The 20,861-nt window shown below is 45.0% G+C and overlaps 1 protein-coding gene across 2 annotated transcripts in view; it reads right to left on the bottom strand.

The window, feature by feature from the left end:
- The window catches only part of ADGRB3 (adhesion G protein-coupled receptor B3), a 1,104,008-nt gene that overhangs the window by 104,299 nt on the left and 978,848 nt on the right, over positions 1 to 20,861 (bottom strand). For both annotated transcript variants that reach the window (XM_078648009.1, XM_078648010.1), the window contains one exon: positions 3,465 to 3,560. In XM_078648009.1, the coding sequence (XP_078504135.1) occupies positions 3,465 to 3,560 (96 nt within the window). The remainder of the gene's footprint in view (positions 1 to 3,464; positions 3,561 to 20,861) is intronic.

Here is a 20,861-nt window from a genome sequence, read left to right as displayed (position 1 = left end):
TAGGCTGATTATTTCATATAACTCATGACATATGTTAAATTATGTATTGCTAATCCTTTCCTGGAGCTAGAGCCATCTATAGTTCATGAATGTCTCGAAGGACAAGACTAAAAAGGTGAAGGTGGCAATATTTCAGATTATAGTGGATATTATTAAATTACTTGGGGCAGAAGAAGGTAAGAGGTAGAAGACTGGTACATAGATACATATAGACATTTATGGTGTACAAAGCTTCAAATAATTGCTCATTAGTTCTTTGTAAGCACACTCAGATGACTTTTAGACAACATGAGAGGAGTTAATACAACGCCTTGCCAAACAAACGCAACCATACATGTAAGAGCTCAAAATTGCAAGACAATATAGTATGGCAGAATTTTGTTACATAGACTATTATTTAAATGCCAGCTAAATAGGTGCACAGTGAGTTAGGGTACGTGTTCTTTGTGGAAGTGTGATCAGGATATTAGAACATTGGAATGTGGAGCACTCCATTAAATGCAGGCTTCTATGTTGTTTTTGTTCATAGCTGCTGCTGGGATTTAAACCCCCTCAGGCTCTGAGAGGCCTTTGTTTTTAGTAATTAGAACATTCTGCCCTCTAGGGGTGGAATGTTCTACTAGCCTAAGAGCCCTCCTAGCGGGCTCTAGCGGCCAATAAAGGCCTGTTACCTTGTTATAGACCCTCTCCTTCGATTCAAGCCTTTAAAGCTGGAGTGGGCCTTTAATGGCCAGTAGAGCTCGCTAGGTTGGGCTCTAAGGCTATAGTAGGTCCTCCTCGTAGACATTAAAAGGACAGCAAAATTAATTTACATTCCTTTAAGCAGATAATAAGCATTTTCATGGTCACTTGGCGTTCCTTCTGAAGGATTGCCTGCCCTGGCAGGTCTGAGCATGGGTTGTTGTATATCATGTTCCACACACAATTATCTTTGCATAAGTACTTTGTACAATGCAAAGGCGCAAAACAGTTGTGTTAGTTTTGTGTAGAAAAATACCAACACCACAAAAAAAATTACACTAGCTTGTGCTGTGTTCACGCCATTTTACTCTGCTATTTCTCAGTTAATAATAAGAATATAATAATTATACTGTTATATATCCCTTTTATCAAATTGTGACTACCCTAAGTTTCTTTACTTTTCATTTTCAAATCAGTATGACTATTGGGCCCTGTGACATGACCTCACCATCGGTAATCAAAAAAAGGAAACAAAAAGTATATTCATTTCAGACTGCGATGCCTAGAAGGACATGGTAAACTGAATGCAGTAACTATTTAGTTCAATGTGCAGCATAGGGTATGTATATCACTGCCATTACAGACACAATTATGGCAAAACATGAATATTCAACGAATGCAAGAAAGTAGTCTGTATTAATTCAAAGAGAAAGGCCATCCCCAATGGATTATCAAGAGTTTCATAGTTAATGAGTTCAAAGTGAAGCTGTTGCCTTTAGAAGGATTTCATGAGTCTGTGTTTTTACATTCTCTCTAGACATAGGCACTGCATTCAGGGACCTTAGAAAACTAACACTGTTTTTGCAATAGTAAATTTAGAACGGTTGTTCGCCTGTAATACCGTTGATCATCTTAACCCACAGGCTAATGAGTGAGTCTGTTTTTAACTGCGTCATCCTTGGTTTGTACAATGAACAGCAAAGTATGAGTGTCTGGCTTTTGTAGTTCACTATCCTTTTTATCAGCTTTAAACCATAGGAGTGAGATAGCTTTATAAGGCTCTATGACCAGGACAAATTATGATTGAAGAGCACTACAGCTCTCAGAAAGGGGCATGTTTGTGTTTGCTTATTACTTAAGTACCACTGTATCATTACTTTTAAGATGAAACAAGGTAGGAGCACTCAACGGTTATTAGAACACTGGAATATTGAGCACTCCATCACAGACAATGGAGTGCTCTGGGCTTCCATGGGCCGATAGAAGCCCAGAGAACAACATTCTAATGTTGTTTTTCATTCCCAGCTGCTGTGAACAAAGGCCTCTCGGGGCCTGATGGGATTTAAATCCCCTCAGGCTCTGAAAAGCTTTTGTTTTTACCGATAAGAACATTCTGCCTTCTGGGGCGGAATGTTTAAATAGCCTTAGAGCCCTCCTAGCGGTCTCTACCGGCGATTGTTACAGACCCTTGCCTTTGGCTTGGACCTTTAACACTGGAGCGAGCCTTTAATGACCAATAGAGCCCGCTAGGAAGATTTCAACAGACCTTATCTGAAACTGGTCATCCTGGCAGTGCCAGGATGCTGTACCTTTTCTATGTCTGGTATTGGCATTTATGCATGAACATGCATTCTCCATACTGCACCTGGAGGCACCAAACCATCTTATTCTGAAGGGTTTGTCTTGCAAAGAAGAATGGAGTATTTGTTTTGTGTTGCGTCTAGTGTTGGAGAAGTCTTAGGCTTTCTTTATTTATTAATCTAGTTTACTGATAATGTGTGAACTGCCATAAAACCTATGATTTCACAAGTTACTCAAAAGAGAAATGCTCAGACTGATAGGAGGCAGAAGAAAAAGGATTTGTGTAGGGCAGCAGAGAAAGGTTACTCCCACAATGTGTTTAGTTGATGATTCTTGCACAGTACTACATTGTGAACTCCTGTTTACTTAGTTGAACAGTCAGCAGGAGACGTTTGGCAGTCCAATGGAGGCCTGGAGAAGACCTACTAGAAAAATCACGACGGCTACCTTGGTAAATAATTAAGCAACAGTTTGATTTTCACCATAAAAACACTAGATTGCCAAGAGTTTGGAATGTATGGGGCTGCTTATAAAATCTTATTCATCATTAGTCACTGTGCATTCCAATTTGCCTTACTTGGGATAGTGACCGACATATTTATACAATTAAGAACATACTAATCATTTCAAACATAAGAACCAATTTTCATTGTGTATATTGAGTGAAGCAATTTAGGTAATTATGTAATCTGTAAAGAAAACATACATTGTATGGAGTGTTTTGAAAATGTGCTGGTACACTCATCTTTGCTTCAAATAAAATATATAAATACATAACATTTCTGAGGAATATCTTTTGAGTCAAAGGCTAGTGAGGTGCTCATGATAAAGGGTAGCTTTACAGGACCCTCACTGCAATATTTATTTAATCTGGAATCACAAGTCTGGTACATTTTCCATCGTCTGTCTACTCTTTCTTAGGTATCAAATAATTATCATGCCTCTGTCTGTTACAGCTCTCTAAAATTAATATTTTTCGCAGTCACTCTTTCCAGGTCCAGGAAAACATCTAGCCCTTTTCACAATCCAAACACCAACACCCATCTCAGGCTGAATTGTTCTAAAAGTTCTCAGATGGCAGCAAAGGTGCAAATGTCAGACATTAACTGGCATTAATATTTCAACTTCATACTCTTGGGATGCTCAGTGCAATCTTTATTAGGAGGGCTGGATAATCAGTCAAGGAGAGAATAAAAGCTAACCATGATCTGAGCATGTCCATTAGGAAAAGAACTTGAAGAATCAGCATTGATTGGATCTTGGCAGTTCCTCAATCGACATCTGAAAGCATCCTGGACCTGTGAAGACAATTACAGTACTCAATGTTCTTCGCCTTAATTATGTGAAACAATTAAAGATAACAACAGCAGATAGTGATGAGGAAACTCCATTCGACTTTGGACGCGCGGCTTAAGAGGAAGACACATTTACATACTATATTTGAAAGTAGTGTGACGAAAGAGATGTAAAGGAATTCGATTGAACTCCCACAATCACTTTTTCGCAACCGCTTCAACGAGAAGGAAAGACTCACAGGAATATCTGTGATGCAAACAATAAGCATATTCATGTCTTCCTGGGGAATGAGTCATTCAGAGCTATGTTCTGTGACGTAGGGGGTATATCAGTGACTGCACACTCTTACGTTTAAAACTGGCATAGAATCATAATCTTCTTAGAGAAGATCGAGTGGATAAAGGTTGTCATGGTTTTATTGGTCACTATAAAATAATACCATATACGTTTACGATTCTTTTACACTTCACAGCTAAAAATTATATTTAAACACCCCTATGATGTTGCAAAAAGATAAACAGGGTGCTTCTTTTGTAACTAGAAGTTAGTATATTAAAAAAAAAAAAATTTAAAACCAAAGCTTATGATAGTGTCTGAGCGAACTCTGTGTTACTGGACACATTCTGACAATATTGAGTTTCTAACAGTGTGACAAATATCTCCAGCATTACAATGGGAATCATTAACTGTGAGGGAAGATGAAACTAGCAGGAATTTATCGGAAAGACCACAGTGTAGCCGATATTTTTATTTCCATATTGTGTATGCCATTCTGAGTACAAAGCTATTTCCTGTGCTATGGTGTTTTTTAGAATTACATCCAAGGCGCTGGGAATTCACTTTCAACAGCTGTGGTAACTGTTACAATAAAGAACATTTGTGGCAACATTTCCATTTTGCCACAGAATATGCTTATTGAACAAAAGGTAAAAGAGTCCAGAGTTAATAGAAATCTTTTGATTACTCAAACATAACAGCAATATAAGAAAAAATGGGTAACAACTCTTCATCCTGATGCAATGAACGTTTTTATAGATGTGAAAGAAGTTCTGGCAGAAACTGATGAAAACGCCGATGTCATCCCTGATGCCCTTGGTAATATTATCAGTCATTTATTCAATGACGTCGTATAAGGTGACATCATCGATGAAACCATTTGTAATGTTTTCTTTGCAAGTTAGGTGAAAGCAACACTAGCAGTACATGGTTGAAGATTTAATTTCAGTGGCTACCTTAAAGGGTAATTTTCAAGGGTTTGCATAACCTTAAAGTCAGGCCAGCTATTTTTCCCCTTGGATTTTAAGACTGTAAGAAATTAGCTTGCTAGTTGACTGGGGTGTGAGCCCTGGTCAAACAGCACCCCAATCCTTGTTAGGCTAAGGCACAAGCAAACCCGAAATAAACCTGTGCTCAAACCCCGATAGCTTGGCACAGAGTAGTCAGGCTTAACTTAGAGGAATTGTGTAAAGTATTTGTGCAACACTTTAAACAGTAACATGGTGAAAATACACCACAAAAAGGAGACCACAACAGAGTTTGAAAATTGAGTCATTTTTAATAAATAAAACAAGACCAAAATCACTAAAATTCAATTAGTTGAACCGGAAATATTTAACTTTAAAGTTTTTAGAGAAAGTAGCACCAAAAGGCATAAAGCTTCAACTGTGGATACCTGGTCACACTGGACTGGGACAAAGTCACAAGTTCAGGCTGACTGTGACTGAGCACAGGCCGTCTACAGTGACCCAGTTAGGCATGCTCAACAAGTTCCTTAAATCCTGGTCTGCAGAGCTTTGTGTGGATCCGTGTAAAAGATGTGTTACACAGCCAAAGCGATGGGTCGGTTGCGAGGTGCACCAAGACTGTGTTGCAAAGTCCTGTTTGCATCAATGTGGGCTTGTGATGCAAAGTCTGGAGTGGGGGATTTATCGCAAAGTTGGGGCGATGCATCGGTTCTGAGTATCTGCAAAACTGTGATGCAAAGTCTGGCATCATTGTTGAGGCTGCCATAGACAAGAAATGCAAGGGCTTGCACTGAGGATGCATCACACAGTGGTGGTTATGAAGGTGATGTGGGCTGTGGTGGTGATATGAGTCTTTGTGATGAGTCCAACCCACATATCAGCAGAGATGTGTTGGTTTCGCTTGGGGTTGTTGCTCGCAGCAGCGGAGATGCGATGGTTCCGCTGGATATACAGAGGTTGACAACGCACCTTAAGTCCAATCCCATGGGTCCAGGACTGGGTAGCACCACTTGGCAGGGTATACTCACAGGTGGCAAAGTCCAGGTGCAGATGCAATGTTTTTGGTAGCCTGTTATGTCAGTGATGCTTCAGAGCAGTAAACCAGCCAACTAGCCCTTTGAGTCACTCTGGCTTCTCAGTTCAAGAGATGCAGGCCCAGTCCCCACCCAAAAAAATTTACAACAAGGGGTGGTGATGGACAGAGTCTCTGAATTAAGCAGAGTACTCTCACCCAGTCAAGAGATCAGGGCTAGATCCAACACCGTTTTTTAGCTCATTGCACCATCCCAGTTTCAGAACATGGCTGTATGCAAATTAGTCTGTCCCTGGCCCAGTGCATCATGGGAACAGGGCAGACCAGACTACAAAAGCCAATTCTTACACTGGGAAGGAAACACGCTTCCGGGGACCGGTTTCTGCCATTTCAGGCATCTTAGGCCCGGCTTGCTTGAATCCTGATGGTGCAATGAGCAATGGGACTCACATCTGAGTATACCCTTCCACGCTTAGGGTGGACAAAATAATTTACAACAAGGGGTGGTGATGGACAGAGTCTCTGAATTAAGCAGAGTACTCTCATCCAGTCAAGAGATCAGGGCTAGATCCAGCACCGTTTTTTAGCTCATTGCACCATCCCAGTTTCAGAACCTGGCTGTATGCAAATTAGTCTGTCCCTGGCCCAGTGCATCATGGGAACAGGGCAGACCAGACTACAAAAGCCAATTCTTACACTGGGAAGGAAACAAGCTTCCGGGGACCGGTTTCTGCCATTTCAGGCGTCTTCGGCCCGGCTTGCTTGAATCCTGATGGTGCAATGAGCAAGGGACTCACATCTGAGTATACCCTTCCACGCTTAGGGTGGACAAAATAATTTACAACAAGGGGTGGTGATGGACAGAGTCTCTGAATTAAGCAGAGTACTCTCACCCAGTCAAGAGATCAGGGCTAGATCCAACACCGTTTTTTAGCTCATTGCACCATCCCAGTTTCAGAACCTGGCTGTATGCAAATTAGTCTGTCCCTGGCCCAGTGCATCATGGGAACAGGGCAGACCAGACTACAAAAGCCAATTCTTACACTGGGAAGGAAACAAGCTTCCGGGGACCGGTTTCTGCCATTTCAGGCGTCTTCGGCCCGGCTTGCTTGAATCCTGATGGTGCAATGAGCAAGGGACTCACATCTGAGTATACCCTTCCACGCTTAGGGTGGACAAAATAATTTACAACAAGGGGTGGTGATGGACAGAGTCTCTGAATTAAGCAGCGTACTCTCACCCAGTCAAGAGATCAGGGCTAGATCCAACACCGTTTTTTAGCTCATTGCACCATCCCAGTTTCAGAACCTGGCTGTATGCAAATTAGTCTGTCCCTGGCCCAGTGCATCATGGGAACAGGGCAGACCAGACTACAAAAGCCAATTCTTACACTGGGAAGGAAACAAGCTTCCGGGGACCGGTTTCTGCCATTTCAGGCGTCTTCGGCCCGGCTTGCTTGAATCCTGATGGTGCAATGAGCAAGGGACTCACATCTGAGTATACCCTTCCACGCTTAGGGTGGACAAAATAATTTACAACAAGGGGTGGTGATGGACAGAGTCTCTGAATTAAGCAGAGTACTCTCACCCAGTCAAGAGATCAGGGCTAGATCCAACACCGTTTTTTAGCTCATTGCACCATCCCAGTTTCAGAACCTGGCTGTATGCAAATTAGTCTGTCCCTGGCCCAGTGCATCATGGGAACAGGGCAGACCAGACTACAAAAGCCAATTCTTACACTGGGAAGGAAACAAGCTTCCGGGGACCGGTTTCTGCCATTTCAGGCGTCTTCGGCCCGGCTTGCTTGAATCCTGATGGTGCAATGAGCAAGGGACTCACATCTGAGTATACCCTTCCACGCTTAGGGTGGACAAAATAATTTACAACAAGGGGTGGTGATGGACAGAGTCTCTGAATTAAGCAGAGTACTCTCACCCAGTCAAGAGATCAGGGCTAGATCCAACACCGTTTTTTAGCTCATTGCACCATCCCAGTTTCAGAACCTGGCTGTATGCAAATTAGTCTGTCCCTGGCCCAGTGCATCATGGGAACAGGGCAGACCAGACTACAAAAGCCAATTCTTACACTGGGAAGGAAACAAGCTTCCGGGGACCGGTTTCTGCCATTTCAGGCGTCTTCGGCCCGGCTTGCTTGAATCCTGATGGTGCAATGAGCAAGGGACTCACATCTGAGTATACCCTTCCACGCTTAGGGTGGACAAAATAATTTACAACAAGGGGTGGTGATGGACAGAGTCTCTGAATTAAGCAGAGTACTCTCACCCAGTCAAGAGATCAGGGCTAGATCCAACACCGTTTTTTAGCTCATTGCACCATCCCAGTTTCAGAACCTGGCTGTATGCAAATTAGTCTGTCCCTGGCCCAGTGCATCATGGGAACAGGGCAGACCAGACTACAAAAGCCAATTCTTACACTGGGAAGGAAACAAGCTTCCGGGGACCGGTTTCTGCCATTTCAGGCGTCTTCGGCCCGGCTTGCTTGAATCCTGATGGTGCAATGAGCAAGGGACTCACATCTGAGTATACCCTTCCACGCTTAGGGTGGACAAAATAATTTACAACAAGGGGTGGTGATGGACAGAGTCTCTGAATTAAGCAGAGTACTCTCACCCAGTCAAGAGATCAGGGCTAGATCCAACACCGTTTTTTAGCTCATTGCACCATCCCAGTTTCAGAACCTGGCTGTATGCAAATTAGTCTGTCCCTGGCCCAGTGCATCATGGGAACAGGGCAGACCAGACTACAAAAGCCAATTCTTACACTGGGAAGGAAACAAGCTTCCGGGGACCGGTTTCTGCCATTTCAGGCGTCTTCGGCCCGGCTTGCTTGAATCCTGATGGTGCAATGAGCAAGGGACTCACATCTGAGTATACCCTTCCACGCTTAGGGTGGACAAAATAATTTACAACAAGGGGTGGTGATGGACAGAGTCTCTGAATTAAGCAGAGTACTCTCACCCAGTCAAGGGATCAGGGCTAGATCCAACACCGTTTTTTAGCTCATTGCACCATCCCAGTTTCAGAACCTGGCTGTATGCAAATTAGTCTGTCCCTGGCCCAGTGCATCATGGGAACAGGGCAGACCAGACTACAAAAGCCAATTCTTACACTGGGAAGGAAACAAGCTTCCGGGGACCGGTTTCTGCCATTTCAGGCGTCTTCGGCCCGGCTTGCTTGAATCCTGATGGTGCAATGAGCAAGGGACTCACATCTGAGTATACCCTTCCACGCTTAGGGTGGACAAAATAATTTACAACAAGGGGTGGTGATGGACAGAGTCTCTGAATTAAGCAGAGTACTCTCACCCAGTCAAGAGATCAGGGCTAGATCCAACACCGTTTTTTAGCTCATTGCACCATCCCAGTTTCAGAACCTGGCTGTATGCAAATTAGTCTGTCCCTGGCCCAGTGCATCATGGGAACAGGGCAGACCAGACTACAAAAGCCAATTCTTACACTGGGAAGGAAACAAGCTTCCGGGGACCGGTTTCTGCCATTTCAGGCGTCTTCGGCCCGGCTTGCTTGAATCCTGATGGTGCAATGAGCAAGGGACTCACATCTGAGTATACCCTTCCACGCTTAGGGTGGACAAAATAATTTACAACAAGGGGTGGTGATGGACAGAGTCTCTGAATTAAGCAGAGTACTCTCATCCAGTCAAGAGATCAGGGCTAGATCCAACACCGTTTTTTAGCTCATTGCACCATCCCAGTTTCAGAACCTGGCTGTATGCAAATTAGTCTGTCCCTGGCCCAGTGCATCATGGGAACAGGGCAGACCAGACTACAAAAGCCAATTCTTACACTGGGAAGGAAACAAGCTTCCGGGGACCGGTTTCTGCCATTTCAGGCGTCTTCGGCCCGGCTTGCTTGAATCCTGATGGTGCAATGAGCAAGGGACTCACATCTGAGTATACCCTTCCACGCTTAGGGTGGACAAAATAATTTACAACAAGGGGTGGTGATGGACAGAGTCTCTGAATTAAGCAGAGTACTCTCACCCAGTCAAGAGATCAGGGCTAGATCCAACACCGTTTTTTAGCTCATTGCACCATCCCAGTTTCAGAACCTGGCTGTATGCAAATTAGTCTGTCCCTGGCCCAGTGCATCATGGGAACAGGGCAGACCAGACTACAAAAGCCAATTCTTACACTGGGAAGGAAACAAGCTTCCGGGGACCGGTTTCTGCCATTTCAGGCGTCTTCGGCCCGGCTTGCTTGAATCCTGATGGTGCAATGAGCAAGGGACTCACATCTGAGTATACCCTTCCACGCTTAGGGTGGACAAAATAATTTACAACAAGGGGTGGTGATGGACAGAGTCTCTGAATTAAGCAGAGTACTCTCACCCAGTCAAGAGATCAGGGCTAGATCCAACACCGTTTTTTAGCTCATTGCACCATCCCAGTTTCAGAACCTGGCTGTATGCAAATTAGTCTGTCCCTGGCCCAGTGCATCATGGGAACAGGGCAGACCAGACTACAAAAGCCAATTCTTACACTGGGAAGGAAACAAGCTTCCGGGGACCGGTTTCTGCCATTTCAGGCGTCTTCGGCCCGGCTTGCTTGAATCCTGATGGTGCAATGAGCAAGGGACTCACATCTGAGTATACCCTTCCACGCTTAGGGTGGACAAAATAATTTACAACAAGGGGTGGTGATGGACAGAGTCTCTGAATTAAGCAGAGTACTCTCACCCAGTCAAGAGATCAGGGCTAGATCCAACACCGTTTTTTAGCTCATTGCACCATCCCAGTTTCAGAACCTGGCTGTATGCAAATTAGTCTGTCCCTGGCCCAGTGCATCATGGGAACAGGGCAGACCAGACTACAAAAGCCAATTCTTACACTGGGAAGGAAACAAGCTTCCGGGGACCGGTTTCTGCCATTTCAGGCGTCTTCGGCCCGGCTTGCTTGAATCCTGATGGTGCAATGAGCAAGGGACTCACATCTGAGTATATCCTTCCACGCTTAGGGTGGACAAAATAATTTACAACAAGGGGTGGTGATGGACAGAGTCTCTGAATTAAGCAGAGTACTCTCACCCAGTCAAGAGATCAGGGCTAGATCCAACACCGTTTTTTAGCTCATTGCACCATCCCAGTTTCAGAACCTGGCTGTATGCAAATTAGTCTGTCCCTGGCCCAGTGCATCATGGGAACAGGGCAGACCAGACTACAAAAGCCAATTCTTACACTGGGAAGGAAACAAGCTTCCGGGGACCGGTTTCTGCCATTTCAGGCGTCTTCGGCCCGGCTTGCTTGAATCCTGATGGTGCAATGAGCAAGGGACTCACATCTGAGTATACCCTTCCACGCTTAGGGTGGACAAAATAATTTACAACAAGGGGTGGTGATGGACAGAGTCTCTGAATTAAGCAGAGTACTCTCACCCAGTCAAGAGATCAGGGCTAGATCCAACACCGTTTTTTAGCTCATTGCACCATCCCAGTTTCAGAACCTGGCTGTATGCAAATTAGTCTGTCCCTGGCCCAGTGCATCATGGGAACAGGGCAGACCAGACTACAAAAGCCAATTCTTACACTGGGAAGGAAACAAGCTGCCGGGGACCGGTTTCTGCCATTTCAGGCGTCTTCGGCCCGGCTTGCTTGAATCCTGATGGTGCAATGACCAAGGGACTCACATCTGAGTATACCCTTCCACGCTTAGGGTGGACAAAATAATTTACAACAAGGGGTGGTGATGGACAGAGTCTCTGAATTAAGCAGAGTACTCTTACCCAGTCAAGAGATCAGGGCTAGATCCAACACCGTTTTTTAGCTCATTGCACCATCCCAGTTTCAGAACCTGGCTGTATGCAAATTAGTCTGTCCCTGGCCCAGTGCATCATGGGAACAGGGCAGACCAGACTACAAAAGCCAATTCTTACACTGGGAAGGAAAAAAGCTTCCGGGGACCGGTTTCTGCCATTTCAGGCGTCTTCGGCCCGGCTTGCTTGAATCCTGATGGTGCAATGAGCAAGGGACTCACATCTGAGTATACCCTTCCACGCTTAGGGTGGACAAAATAATTTACAACAAGGGGTGGTGATGGACAGAGTCTCTGAATTAAGCAGAGTACTCTCACCCAGTCAAGGGATCAGGGCTAGATCCAACACCGTTTTTTAGCTCATTGCACCATCCCAGTTTCAGAACCTGGCTGTATGCAAATTAGTCTGTCCCTGGCCCAGTGCATCATGGGAACAGGGCAGACCAGACTACAAAAGCCAATTCTTACACTGGGAAGGAAACAAGCTTCCGGGGACTGGTTTCTGCCATTTCAGGCGTCTTCGGCCCGGCTTGCTTGAATCCTGATGGTGCAATGAGCAAGGGACTCACATCTGAGTATACCCTTCCACGCTTAGGGTGGACAAAATAATTTACAACAAGGGGTGGTGATGGACAGAGTCTCTAAATTAAGCAGAGTACTCTTACCCAGTCAAGAGATCAGGGCTAGATCCAACACCGTTTTTTAGCTCATTGCACCATCCCAGTTTCAGAACCTGGCTGTATGCAAATTAGTCTGTCCCTGGCCCAGTGCATCATGGGAACAGGGCAGACCAGACTACAAAAGCCAATTCTTACACTGGGAAGGAAACAAGCTTCCGGGGACCGGTTTCTGCCATTTCAGGCGTCTTCGGCCCGGCTTGCTTGAATCCTGATGGTGCAATGAGCAAGGGACTCACATCTGAGTATACCCTTCCACGCTTAGGGTGGACAAAATAATTTACAACAAGGGGTGGTGATGGACAGAGTCTCTGAATTAAGCAGAGTACTCTCACCCAGTCAAGAGATCAGGGCTAGATCCAACACCGTTTTTTAGCTCATTGCACCATCCCAGTTTCAGAACCTGGCTGTATGCAAATTAGTCTGTCCCTGGCCCAGTGCATCATGGGAACAGGGCAGACCAGACTACAAAAGCCAATTCTTACACTGGGAAGGAAACAAGCTTCCGGGGACCGGTTTCTGCCATTTCAGGCGTCTTCGGCCCGGCTTGCTTGAATCCTGATGGTGCAATGAGCAAGGGACTCACATCTGAGTATACCCTTCCACGCTTAGGGTGGACAAAATAATTTACAACAAGGGGTGGTGATGGACAGAGTCTCTGAATTAAGCAGAGTACTCTCACCCAGTCAAGAGATCAGGGCTAGATCCAACACCGTTTTTTAGCTCATTGCACCATCCCAGTTTCAGAACCTGGCTGTATGCAAATTAGTCTGTCCCTGGCCCAGTGCATCATGGGAACAGGGCAGACCAGACTACAAAAGCCAATTCTTACACTGGGAAGGAAACAAGCTTCCGGGGACCGGTTTCTGCCATTTCAGGCGTCTTCGGCCCGGCTTGCTTGAATCCTGATGGTGCAATGAGCAAGGGACTCACATCTGAGTATACCCTTTCACGCTTAGGGTGGACAAAATAATTTACAACAAGGGGTGGTGATGGACAGAGTCTCTGAATTAAGCAGAGTACTCTCACCCAGTCAAGGGATCAGGGCTAGATCCAACACCGTTTTTTAGCTCATTGCACCATCCCAGTTTCAGAACCTGGCTGTATGCAAATTAGTCTGTCCCTGGCCTAGTGCATCATGGGAACAGGGCAGACCAGACTACAAAAGCCAATTCTTACACTGGGAAGGAAACAAGCTTCCGGGGACTGGTTTCTGCCATTTCAGGCGTCTTCGGCCCGGCTTGCTTGAATCCTGATGGTGCAATGAGCAAGGGACTCACATCTGAGTATACCCTTCCACGCTTAGGGTGGACAAAATAATTTACAACAAGGGGTGGTGATGGACAGAGTCTCTGAATTAAGCAGAGTACTCTCACCCAGTCAAGAGATCAGGGCTAGATCCAACACCGTTTTTTAGCTCATTGCACCATCCCAGTTTCAGAACCTGGCTGTATGCAAATTAGTCTGTCCCTGGCCCAGTGCATCATGGGAACAGGGCAGACCAGACTACAAAAGCCAATTCTTACACTGGGAAGGAAACAAGCTTCCGGGGACCGGTTTCTGCCATTTCAGGCGTCTTCGGCCCGGCTTGCTTGAATCCTGATGGTGCAATGAGCAAGGGACTCACATCTGAGTATACCCTTCCACGCTTAGGGTGGACAAAATAATTTACAACAAGGGGTGGTGATGGACAGAGTCTCTGAATTAAGCAGAGTACTCTCACCCAGTCAAGAGATCAGGGATAGATCCAACACGTTTTTTAGCTCATTGCACCATCCCAGTTTCAGAACCTGGCTGTATGCAAATTAGTCTGTCCCTGGCCCAGTGCATCATGGGAACAGGGCAGACCAGACTACAAAAGCCAATTCTTACACTGGGAAGGAAACAAGCTTCCGGGGACCGGTTTCTGCCATTTCAGGCGTCTTCGGCCCGGCTTGCTTGAATCCAACAGGCTTTCCATGTCAAAAAGAGACTTTAGGGGCCCATAGAAGGGCCCCCTTTCCTCAGCATCCTCCGGTTGTGGGCCGGGGCACCTATGGTGCTCCCCTGTATATCCCTGTGGTGTGTGTCTGGCACCTCACATTCCACGATTGCCGGCCATGCATGCACTTGTGTCTTGATACGTGTTCTCATGCCAGGGTCAAAAAGTACTGGCAAAGCAAAGAGCACAGCCTTTGCAAGAGGTTGCCAATGCTTGTTCTTAATGCTCCAACATGCCCTCTGTGCGTGTAAAGATCACCACTCTCACGGTGCCTGCCACATGGTGCAGGGATTTACACAAACTCCCATTTCTCTATGGGAGATTGTGCTGCGGGCGGAAACTGCCCGCAGCACAAGCTCCTATAGAGAAATTGGAGTTTGTGACCGCACCATGTGCGGTCGCATCATAATACAGTGTACGAAACCGCCGACCTATGGTCGGTCGGTTCCCACACCAAAATGCTGCTGGGCTGACTCAAGTCCGCCCGACATAGTAATAGGGGCCTCAGTGTCATTCAATTTCATTTCCTGCTATATGATTTAGTGGACTAAAGTATTAAAGAAATATATACGTATATCTTTAAATGTTTACACACATTTTAAATTTGCATTACAGATTTAATGTTTTATACTATAAAAAATACAGATTTAATGTTTTAACTTAGCCGTTTTACACTAAAGATCTGATTCATGGTCCCATGAGAATTTATTGCGTTTCTACATTTATCTGACTTGCTTTTATGCAGGCGCTATCAATAACTGGTAGTTTTATTTGATACTTTTCTTGTAAGAAATAATAGATACATGTCTGGGAATGGATTCTAATGACAAGCACATGAGAACTCTGTAGACAAACAATGGGCAGTTGTCTACCCATGAGTGTGTGACTGAGTCAATGTGCCCATGCTCAGTGTGTGACTTTCCCATGATGTTTCATTCTAAATACCATGTGCAACTATACAGACTTTTGAAACAAATGCAATGGATTACTATTGATGACACAGCTAAAGGGGAGCTGACGATGAACTCCATGGATTATAATTTATGGATTGCCCTGGATAGGGAACAGATGACTTCGAACATTTTTCCAGATCGCATGCCGAATTCCTTTGTTGAACTCTCTGCAGATATCCTGCAGAGCCTTCCTTTGGACTCTGACCTGAACCATTTTCCTATTTCTCAAAAGCTGGTAAATCCCTGGGCCCCTTAAACTGACTCTTAAAGACATTTCCAAGGTCAAGTTAATTTCCACTTGTCTGGTTTTGACAAACACTTCCTGACACCTTGAATACTACTGACCAAGCTTCTGCAATGCTGTTGCTAATACTCCCTGTACTATTTTGCCTAATCCCTATTGTCATTTGTAGATTTGTACTATGAGCAGTTATGTGCCTTAGCTCATATTGAAGTGAATTGAATTGCTAATGTCTAGGAAAGATCAAGCTAGATTGTATTCCGAGCATCAAATCGTAGTGTTTCTAGTTTGTTTGATTCTTGTTTGCTTACTTTTATTTAGGAGGCCTCCCTATTGCTATACTGTATCTATACAGTTTGAGTTTAAGAGTGATCTATTTAAACCAAATCTCTAATTGATACTAAACACTCTTGGAATTGGCTACCGATTCCTGGTCTTCATTGTGTGGTCAAATTGGTTGCACCACTAAATTAAATTGATCGGACGAGTGATAACTCTCTTTGACCTCAGTGCGATGCAGAAAGGTCCATCAGTGGACCAAGTTAGCAAGTAAGAGAAGCAGTGGTAAATTATCCAGCCAGAGGTGTATATCCTCAATGAGCTAAAGGTTGGGCCCAGTACTACTAGATAGTATCCGCTAGATCAAATTTGGGAGCTCGTTGTATGGTTGTGTCTACTGACGTGAGGGAATTAGGGTGTCCGATGTACAACTTGCCAAAGCCCAGTATAAATTCAATGCCCCTGGTTCAGTCGGAGCAGTGATGGAGTATTGCTGAAGCGAAGAAGACTTGTAGCAGTGGAGGAGTGTGAGTATTAATGGGGTTGCACGTTGTAATTGCTAACGCTTAGATTGCTGTGTTTGTGATGGCTGTGAAGTTGCCACAATTTAGGCTGGCTGTTGCCTTAAGTGGTTGAAGATCTGGAGCAGTGCCATTTTAACCACCTAAGAAAGAGATACATGGCCTCTCTCTTTACAGGTACTTTCAAGGCATGTGCTGCTTGTGGCTGAAAATACAGCAGCATTTGGTCACATACAAAAAGTAAACAACTCAACATAAAGCAATAACTTACAAAAAATAAATTAGCACCATAATTAAAACATAACATCACACACCACAACAAAACATGGTTAATACAGACAACACAAAAACTGCAGTATAGTAGTACAGAACTACATTGTAATACTGCAGCACAAAAGATAAGAGCACAAAACACAACAGAGCGCATCACAGCACAACAAAATGACATGCAGCAAATATTGACATACGTTTTTTCAGACAATGTGTTAGAACTGGGGGTCTCTAGTTGGCAGAGGTAGGTACCACTGTCCAAATAGGGACCCTTGCTTCTAGTCAGGGTAGGGACGAAACCCTCTGAGATAACGCCTGCTCATCCCCTTGGTAGCTTGGCACGAGCAATCAAGGCTTATCAAAGGCAATGTGTAAAGTATTTGCACCAAAACTCACAGTAACACAGCGAAAACACCACAAACTGACTCCACAACAGTTTAGAAAAATAAAGGTATTTAATCTAAACTACATAAAACCAAAATGACAAAAATCCAACATACAAAGTTCAAGAATATGGTTGCAAAAGAGTTCTTAGTTTTAGCGATAAAATAATCCACAGGTGCGTGAACAGATCACATTTGTGTCACGTTTAGCCACAGTACCTTTGTTAGCGATAAAAAGTTCCAAGCACAGAAGCTGTAGCGGTGGAAAGCAAGTGATGCGTTGCTCCTGAGACCCTGGGGAGGCGTTAGCGACAGCCCCGCTGCAGCAGCGGACGTGTTGTGACGAATCCGGTCTGTATGGGGAGGAAGGGGATGACTTGTATGGATTCCATTGCGTATGTTCCGTAGGAAGTTTTCTCCCGCAAAGGCACGATGCGATGATTCTCTGGGCTGCGACGATCTCCGGGGCGATGATGCACGGTCCAGCGGCGATTTTCCTCTCGCACTTCCTCGATGCGATGGCTATGCGACGATTCTCGCAGCGATGTGATGCGATGATCTCACCCAGCGGTGACAGGCTCTGCGATGATGTTCGCAGTGGCGGAAATCTTCCCGCCAATAAAAGGTGTGACGTCTTCAGGCAGCGGCGGCAGGCGCTGCGATGATCTCGGTCTTGGTAGTTTTGGGAATTTCGTCGCTCTGCCGGGTTTGCGACAAAACTTGCAGAAAGTTCTTTAAAAGCGTGCTTTCCAGCTTCCCAGCACAGGTGCAACTTCCAGAGGCACCACAACTGGCCCAAGCACTCTAGGAAGGACAGAGCTCTCTCAGCAGATCTCTGGGAAGCTGGGGGTGAACTCCTTTTGTTCCTGGGACTTCAAAACAGGGATCCAGTTCTTCTCAGGCCCTTGGAGATTCCTTCAAGCAAGGGGACACTGCACAAAGCAAAGTCCTTCCCCTCTCCTTGGCAGCAAAGCAACTGCAGGTCAGTACAGCATCACACAGCAGGACAGTCTTCCTTCTTCATTCTTCCAGCTTTCTCCTTGGCAGAGGTTCCTTCTGGGTTCCAGGATGATCTAATTTCCTTGTATTCAGGGGTCCTGTACTTATACCGCTAAACGTCTTTGTTCCCTTTGTGCAGGAGGGCTCTGAGCCCGGTCTGAACCAGTTCTGGGTGTTCCTTGAGCACTTTGTTTTTCTAGCTTCTCCTTTCCTTTCAGAGTGAGGGGCAGGGTCATCAGCCACCCAGAAGGAGGTGGAGCCAGCATTGTGGAAGGCAGGCACAGCCCTATTCAAGCCCAAGTGCTATCCCCTCCTACCACTCAAGATGCAGATGCTGTTATTCAGCCTAGGACTGACTCGTCACTCTCAAACCAGACAGTCAATTCACAAACAGGCCAAGGCACACAGAAAGGTCAGACAAGAGAACAGCTACTTTCTAAAAGTGCTGTTCTCAAACACAGGATTTAAAACCAACATTTCCTAAACGATGTGTTCTTAAATTCTGAGTACAGGTATACCAGACTTTTATGTCATATCTTGCTCCTATGGGAAAATATGCTGGTAGCCACTGTAGCCAGCATCCCCCATGATAGCCTATGGGGCAAGATAGCCTTACAATAGTGAAAAACGAAAATGGCTGTCATTCACTACCAGAGCATGTCACCTGCACTAGTACATACTCTACCTTTCACATACACTGCACCCTGCCCAGGGGGGTACCTTGGGCCTTCCATAGGGGTGACCAATGTGCACAGAAAGGGAAGGGTTAGGCCTGGTCAGTGAGGACACTGACCAGGAGGACATGGCAGTTCACAGACTGCACACAGGCACTGCGTTGGCAGGCCTGAGACACCATTTTAGGGCTACTCATGTGGGTGGCGCAATCAGTGCTGCAGGCCCACTAGTAGCATCTGTATCACCAGCCCTGGCACACCTAGTGCACTTTACTAGGGACTTCTAGGTGATACAAATATGCCAATCATGGATAACCAATTACAATAACAATTTATACAGAGAGCATATGCACTTTAGCACTGATCGGCAGTGGTAAAGTGCCCAGAGTCCTATTGCCAACAACCACAGGTTAGGAAAAATAAGGGAGGAAGAAGCCAAATGTTTGGGGATTACCCTGCAAAAAGGGCAAATTCCAACACAATGCCACCTCTAAAGTTGTGTTTTCATATTAGTGTGCTTGAAAGGTGTCAGAAGCAAGCACTACCCTAATACCATCATCCAAAAATGGTTTGTGTTCTGGCCCTTTCACTCAGTTCTCCCTTTTACAGCTCAATGCCACTCTCCATTCTTCTTCTCACACCAACCGTAATTCTTGTAGGATTTATTTGGTGGGAAAAGGGTTCCTGTCTGCCTGCTTGCTTTCTTGCTTGCCTGCCTGCATGCCTGCCTGCCTGCCTGCCTCCCTACCTCACTTCCTTCCTCGCGTTTTCTACAATAGAAATGGATCAGTCCATAAAGTGCAAAATTACATAATCCATGAATGTTGACATATTTAAGTAAGCCCAAAACGTTAGGGTGTAAGAGTAAATTATTGCATAAGGCACAGAATGCTATTACCTAACATACATTACGCTATTAATGCTATGCAGCATTCTTGCATAAATGTTTTCTAGCATTCTTACATAAAAAAAATCGTATATGTTCTACTATATCGTTTTTGGTTATCTTTGTGGCATTCAAAGTGTTGGCTTTCACTAATTTAGTGTGTTTGCCATTCTTTGTTCCCTTCAACTTACAAGATTGCTTAAGAGCCAAACAGAGGCTAGGAAGAACTGAATACCCGGCTGCAAGGAGACGGTTACCCTAGCAACTGTAACCTTTCTGAAACCTTGAGAGTTTCTCAACTCGCAAATCACACTTTCCGTTTCACAGTACCGTCAGAGAGTACATCCGCACATTATGTACATCATTGAGTGATATCCACAATTATGTATTGTAATGGAAACAAAGAAATGTCTTTGACATTTCGAGCCGTCGCTCTTATCACCGTTAGTCAGGCTTAGCTGTCATGTGCAGCATACTTTAATGAAGGTTAACGGCAACTGCTTGAAGGCAGTGTAATGGTCTGCTGTTATGAAGGCAGTAGGCTGCTAGTTCGCACACTCATGTTTTTTCAATAGATGTACCCTCTCTCTGTAACCTCCTTGGGTACTTCCGCATTAGGGGTGCTGTACTGGTGTGAGGACGCTGTTTAACAGAAAAGTAAGAGGTTTATCACACACTAAGAGACTGATATGTAATTCCTTGTAATTCATTACACATGCTCACTGGCAGGCAGGCCCACTGAAATTATGCCACCGGGTAGGGACACACTTGTAGTAAGGTTGAGCAAATTATGTGGAGTAATGTGGCACATTTTGTGGTAGTATTACTTATTTATTTTCTCACTTTTACACTGATAACATTGTCTGGCATTGGTTGCACCGCATTAGTACCAGTGCAACACCCAACTAAGCAACAGAAAGATGATCAGTCAAACTTTGCAAAGGGCTTTCCACTGTGTGGCAACGTGTGTTGCTGAGTTTTTGTAACTTTTGGACAATTTGAGCCAGAAATATTTTGTTGTTGTTAAAATCTACTGGTTAATGCAAAAGATGGTCAATCAATCAATCCGTAGATTTGTAGAGCATTACTTATCACCCAAAAAGGTATCCAGGCACTGGCAGGGGTCAGTTGGTTACCTGAATAGCCAGGTCTTCAGGGACTTTCAGAACTGTGAAAGATATGGGGAGGTCAGTATATGACAGGGTAGCTCATTCCATATGTTTGCTGTTAGGTAGGAGAAGACGAGGCCTCCACATCTGCTACGTCAGAGGCAGGGGTGAGGGTTAAAGAAAGGGATGCAGAGCGGAGCTGTCTAGTGGCCTGAAGGAAGTTCAGGCAGTGGTTCAAGTAAGTAAGCCCACAGTTGCGTAGGGCCTTGTTTG

Source organism: Lissotriton helveticus, chromosome 6 (assembly GCF_964261635.1).
Source record: "Lissotriton helveticus chromosome 6, aLisHel1.1, whole genome shotgun sequence".
NCBI lineage: Eukaryota > Metazoa > Chordata > Amphibia > Caudata > Salamandridae > Lissotriton > Lissotriton helveticus.
This window is presented reverse-complemented; position numbering and strand designations above follow the sequence as displayed.